This window comes from Mustelus asterias, unplaced genomic scaffold (assembly GCF_964213995.1).
Source record: "Mustelus asterias unplaced genomic scaffold, sMusAst1.hap1.1 HAP1_SCAFFOLD_1636, whole genome shotgun sequence".
Lineage (NCBI taxonomy): Eukaryota > Metazoa > Chordata > Chondrichthyes > Carcharhiniformes > Triakidae > Mustelus > Mustelus asterias.
Window position 1 is genome coordinate 72,501 of NW_027591581.1, and position 6,648 is coordinate 79,148.

At 49.9% G+C, this 6,648-nt stretch overlaps 1 protein-coding gene across 1 annotated transcript in view; it reads right to left on the reverse strand.

Moving 5' to 3' along the window:
- Positions 1-5,601, reverse strand: part of numbl (NUMB like endocytic adaptor protein) — a 37,547-nt gene extending 31,946 nt beyond the window's left edge. Inside the window, exons 1-2 of the mRNA XM_078206576.1 lie at positions 5,465-5,601; positions 3,139-3,213 (exon numbers count right to left, since the gene is read on the reverse strand). Of these exons, the coding sequence (XP_078062702.1) occupies positions 3,139-3,213; positions 5,465-5,590 (201 nt within the window). The 5' untranslated portion in view covers positions 5,591-5,601. The remainder of the gene's footprint in view (positions 1-3,138; positions 3,214-5,464) is intronic.
- Positions 5,602-6,648: the final 1,047 nt, after the last annotated feature.

The window sequence follows — 6,648 nt, forward strand, 5'->3', positions numbered from 1 at the left end:
CATGGCCAATCAACCTAACCCGCACATCTTTGGAGTGTGGGAGGAAACCGGAGCACCCAGAGGAAACCCACGCAGACACGGGGAGAATGTGCAAACTCTGCAAAGACAGTGACCCAAGCTGGGAATCGAGCCCGGGTCCCTGGCGCTGTGAGGCAGCAGTGCTAACCACTGTGCCACCATGCCGCAGGATGCATCGTGGGACATCGCCATCTCAGGCTGTCAGCTATGGTTGGACATGTTGCTGGAGGTTCCATCACATGACTGCCAAAGTCCCGCCCCCACATCCCCACCATTGGCTGACCAACCTGTCAATCCTTGTGACCCCTCCCTCCCTTCGCCAATCAAAAAGTGTGCGGACCTGACTGGATTAATTGTTCTGTCAGACAGCCATCTTCCCCCATCTCAGGCTAATAAACTAACAAATAGAATGTCCAATGGAACTTATTAAAGGTATTTTCTTTTTAAGAGGCTCCCTGATTTTCTTCCTGCGCTTTGCCCACAACACTGGGTCCAGAGACTACAACTCAACGCTGGAAGGTTGGCGACTCCATTGAATACAAAAGCAGGGATGTACTTCTGAGGCTTTATAAAGCACTGGTTAGGCCCCATTTGGAGTACTATGAGCAATTTTGGGCCCCACACCTCAGGAAGGACATACTGGCACTGGAGCGGGTCCAGCGGAGATTCACACGGATGATCCCAGGAATGGTAGGCCTGACATACGATGAATGTCTGAGGATCGTGGGATTATATTCATTGGAGTTTAGGAGGTTGAGGGGAGATCTGATAGAAACTTACAAGATAATGAACGGCTTAGATAGGATGGACGTAGGGAAGTTGTTTCCATTAACAGGGGAGACTAGGACGCGGGGGCACAGCCTTAGAATAAAAGGGAGCCACTTTAGAACAGAGATGAGGAGAAATTTCTTCAGCCAGAGAGTGGTGGGTCTGTGGAACTCATTGCCACAGAGGGCTGTGGAGGCCGAGACGTTGAGCGTCTTCAAGACAGAAATTGATAAATTCTTGATTTCTCGAGGAATTAAGGGCTATGGGGAGAGAGCGGGTAAATGGAGTTGAAATCAACCATGATTAAATGGTGGAGTGGACTCGATGGGCCGAATGGCCTTACTTCCGCTCCTATGTCTTATGGTCTTACCTCGTTGCTAAAGGGAGGAGGGAGAGTGGCAGGAGCCTGTGGAGAATCAACTTTTGCTTTCTTTAAATACCCTGTAGGACTTCACTCTCAACATGCATGGCAGATGCAGTATAATGTGGATCAGTGTGAGGTTATCCACTTTAGTAGCAATAATAGTGTGGTGATATAAACAGGGCCTAGTTTTAAGGCTGATAAAATTGGATATCCTAAATTAAAGAATTGGGCACATTAAAATCAAACACAGTCAAACCTCGGGCAGGCCAATTGTACAAATACACAAACATGTCTGTGCCTGACCCATCAACCACCCATCAAGGTCGTTGCACTCTCCTGATACTCAGCAGGAGATCATTGCACCTCATTGAAATGCACCGGCCTATTGTTAGAAGCCCAGATCGAGCCAGACTTTCTGTCACCAAGAGTTCCTGTAGATACCTTACCTGATAACAAGTTCAACAACATGGAGATGGACACCTGGGGGGCGGACCCTGGTGTCCTGTCAGGCAGACATCAAGAAACCCACTGGGTATTGGAACCCCCTCCTGGGACCTCATTGGCCGGAAGCCAGAGAAGTTTCTGGAAAGGCAAGCAGGCTGGGGGATAAAGGGACACACTTCGAGTCACACAGGAGCGAAGACTCGACGAGGGAGACGGCTGTGACCATTCGGAAGACTGACCAGAGAAGGAAGGAAGGAAGAAGCTGCCATCGAGATTCACCTTCATGAAGACAGACCAGAGGGACTCAGAGAATCGGGCCTGCAGTTTAACCAAACCACCTTTACGGGTAGTATACTTGAATCTGGGGTATCATAGAATCATAGAAACCCTACAGTGCAGAAGGAGGCCATTCGGCCCATCGAGTCTGCACCGACCACAATCCGCACATATTTTACCCGCTAATCCTTCTAACCTACGCATCCCAGGACTCTAAGGGGCAATTTTTAACCTGGCCAATCAACCTAACCCGCACATCTTTGGACTGTGGGAGGAAACCGGAGCACCCGGAGGAAACCCACGCAGACACGAGGAGAATGTGCAAACTCCACACAGACAGTGACCCGAGCCGGGAATCGAACCCGGGACCCTGGAGCTGTGAAGCAGCAGTGCTAACCACTGTGCTACCGTGCTACCGTACCGTTCTATGTGGGTAATTTAAGGGTTAATAGTATTATTATTAATAAACTTGCTGAACCTTTACTTGTGTTTGTCCTTTGTCCATCTTGCAAATAAGGACACCAGGGTAAAACCTTGGAGTAAGTAAACTGGTTGAAAGTATCTGAAAATTAACAGGTACAACAATAGGAAGGCAGATTATTATTTGAATGGGTGTAAATTGAGAGAGGTGGATACTCAGCGAGACCTTGGTGTCCTCGTGCATCAGTCGCTGAGAGTAAGCGTGCAGGTACAGCAGGCAGTGAAGAAGGCAAATGGTATGTTGGCCTTCATAGCGAGAGGATTCGAGTATAGGGATAGGGATGTTTTGCTGCAATTGTATAGGACGTTGAGGCCACACCTGGAGTATTGTGTGCAGTTTTGGTGTCCTTATCTGAGGAAAGATGTCCTCGCTATAGAGGGAGCGCAGCGAAGGTTTACCAGGCTGATTCCTGGGATGGCAGGTCTGTCATACGAGGAGAATATGGTAAAAGCTCCCTCGTGGGTCACTTGAATCATACCTGGAGTGAAACATAGGCTGATCCTAGCCAAATACAAGATGCAAAAACTTATGATCCCGGCGGGTTACATGGAACACTTTGGACGTTCTGATCTGAATGATGACACTACACTTGGACAGTGGCCACATTCTAAAATGACCTCATCGGCTGCGAAGTGGTTTGGGGCGCCCTGAGGTCGGGAAAAGGATGGGGGGCGACATAAATGCAAGCGCTCTCTTTCTTACACAGCAGGGAAGACTTTAAACTTGGGCACGGAGAGCGAGCGGCCCAAACACCGGCCGGTTAGACAGGAAAATCCAAAATACTCACGGCTTTTAGTTTCTTCACGGCATCTTCACACACGTGCATCCCACGGGACTCGTCCACTTCCACATGACCCAGATACTGTTCGGAATAGGGGACGCGTTATTATTTCAAAATTATACCTGTCGTATTTTCTGTCTACAGATATCACCCTGGCATCATCTAACGGGGAGTTCAAATCTCTCCCCCACTCCAGGACCTCACCCCTCTCCATCTTTGCTTCCTCCTCTAGTTGTGTATCCGGCCCCCAACCCTATGAACCCCTCCCCTCCCCCTCGCTCACTCCAGCCCACGTTTGGTTTCTCCTGTATTACCTCCGCAAGCCCCCATTCCTTTCCCCATTGGCTCCCAGGCAATTCTCCCCCCACCACTCCACAGCTCTACAAGACTTCGGAATTCCTCCCAGTCCGCCCTCCTGAGGGCTCCCCCATATCCATCGCCCCTACAGGGGCCCCGAGCTCTGGAATTCCCTCTCCGGGTTGGGACGGGGGGGGGTTGCTGGCTAGTCTGACACCCGGGGACATTCCCTCAGGATAAAGGGGTGGGGAGTGGCTTTTAGGACTGAGGTGAGGAGAAATGTCTTCACTCAGCGGGTTGTGACTCTTTGGAATTCACTACCCCATGGGGCCGTGGATGTTCCCTCATTGGCCAAACCCGACGCCAAGAGGGTCAAAGGCCATGGGGCTTTGCAGGAAGGTGGAGTCGGGGTAAAAGGTGTGCCATGATCTGACTAAATGGTGCACCATGCTGGAGGGGCCAAATGGCCTTTTCTGCCTCCTATATTCTTAAGCCTCTCCACCTCTTTCTGATTTCCTCTAAGGTATTCCTTCAGAGTTGCCCCTTTCATCATAGAATGTAGAAGGAGGCCATTCAGCCCATCAAGCCAGCACCAACAACCATCTCACCCAGGCCCCATGTCCGTATTCCCACTTATTCCTGCTAATCCCCCTAACACTAAGGGGCAATTTAGCATGGCCAATCCACCCAACCTGCACATCTTTGGACTGTGGGAGGAAACCGGAGCACCCGGAGGAAACCGGAGCACCCGGAGGAAACCCACGCAGACACGGGGAAAATGTGCAGACTCCACACAGACAGTGACCTGAGGCTGGAATCGAACCCGGGTCCCTGGCGCTGTGAGGCAGCAGTGCTAACCACTGTGCCACCCCTTGGCCACCCGCCTTAACCACTGCGACACGGTTGCACAGTAGTTTCCTCTCAGTCTAAAGATGTGCGGGTTAGGTGGATTGGCCACGCGAGGTGATGCATTTTGGTAGATTGAACCAGGGCAGGACTTACTCAGTTGGGGAGAGTTACAGAACAAAGAGATCTAGGGGTACATGTCCATAGCTCCTTGAAAGTGGAGTCACAGTCGGACAGAGTGGTGAAGAAGGCATTCGGCATGCTTGGTTTCATCGGTCAGAACATTGAATACAGGAGTTGGGACGTCTTGTTGAAGTTGTACAAGACATTGGTAAGGCCACACTTGGAATACTGTGTGCAGTTCTGGTCATCCTATTATAGAAAGAATATTATTAACCTAGAAGGAGTGCAGAAAAAGATACTACCGGGACTTGATGGTTTGAGTTATAAGGAGAGGCTGGATAGACTGGGACTATTTTCTCTGGAGTGTAGAAGGCTGAGGGGTGATCTTATAGAGGTCTATAAAATAATGAGGGGCATAGATCAGCTTGATATCTTTTCCCAGAGTCGAAAAGTAGAGGGCATAGGTTTAAGGTGAGAGGGGAGAGATACAAAAGGGTCCAGAGGGGCAATTTTTTCACAGAGTGTGGTGAGTGTCTGGAACAAGCTGCCAGAGGTAGTAGTAGAGGCGGGTACAATTTTGTCTTTTAAAAAGCATTTAGACAGTTACATGGGTACAATGGGTATAGAGGGATATGGGCCAAATGCGGGCAATTGGGATTAGCTTAGGGGTTTTAAAAAAAAAGGGCGGCATGAACAAGTTGAGCCGAAGGGCCTGTTTCCATGCTGTAAACCTCTGTGACTCTATAAATTACCCATTAGTGTCCAAAGATGTGTTGGTTAGGTGGATTGGCCATGCTAAATTGCCACTTAGTGTCCAAAGATGTGTTGGTTAGAGGGATTAGCGGTGTAAATATATGGGGTTACGGGGAAAGGCCCTGGGTACATTGCACTGACTCTCCGACAATGCAGTCTCGATGGGCCGAATGTCCTCCTTCTGCACTGTAGGGCTTCTATTCTATGTATATTGTGGTCCTCGCTGTGAGACTCTTGTCCGACCATGCGATTTTGTGAAGCGCCTCACCATTTACTCCCCATCGTGGAAGTGTCAGCGAGGGGCTGTACTCACCCTAACCGGGAAGCTGCACTTGCCCTTGCGAACGGCCTCCTCGTCAGCTTGCCACTGGTGAGGGCGGCTGGCCTCGGGTACGTACGGCTGCTTCTTACGTCGCAGACTCTGCCGCAGCTTGTTCATGGCGGGGCCCCTGTCCCTGCGATTCAAAAACAAACACACAATTAAACCAACTGCTTTACCCCTTACAGAACGCTGAGGGGCCTGGACCGAGTGGACGTGGAGAGGATGTTTCCACTAGTGGGAGAGACGAAAACTCGAGGGCACAACCTCAGAGCGAAGGGACGCTCCTTTAAAACTGAGATGAGGAGGGACTTCTTCAGCCAGAGGGTGGTGAATCTGTGGAACTCTTTGCCGCAGAAGGCTGTGGAGGCCGGGTCATTGAGTGTCTTTAAGACAGAGATTGATCAATAAGGGGATCAAGGGTTATGGGGAAGAGGCAGGAGAATGGGGATGAGAAAAATATCAGCCATGATTGAATGGCAGAGCAGACTTGATGGGCCGAGTGGCCTAATTCTGCTCCTATATCTTATGGTCTTATGACAAGCCCTTCCCATCCCACCAATCCCATCAGATCACCATCAACCTGTCCTGGCCCCCAAATACCGACACTATAGTTAAGAAAGCCCCACCAACGCCTCTACTTTCTCAGGAGGCTAAGGAAATTTGGCATGTCCGCTACGACTCTCACCAACCTTTACAGATGCACCATAGAAAGCATTCTTTCTGGTTGTATCACAGCTTGGTCTGGGCTCCTGCTCTGCCCAAGACCGCAAGGAACTACAAAGGGCTGTGAATGCAGCCCAATCCATCACGCAAACCAGCCTCCCATCCATTGACTTTGTCTATGCTTCCCGCTGCCTCGGAAAAGCAGCCAGCATAATCAAGGACCCCCACGCACCCCGGACATTCTCTCTTCCACCTTCTTCCTTCGGGAAAAAGATACAGAAGTTTGAGGACACGTACCAACCGACTCAAGAACAGCTTCTTCCCTGCTGCTGTCAGACTTTTGAATGGAGCTACCTTGCATTAAGTTGATCTTTCTCTACACCCGAGCTATGACTGTAACACTACATTCTGCACTCTCTCCTTTCCTTCTCTATGAACGGTATGCTTTGTCTGTATAGTGCACAAGAGACAAATACTTTTCACTGTATGTTAATACATGTGACAATAATAAA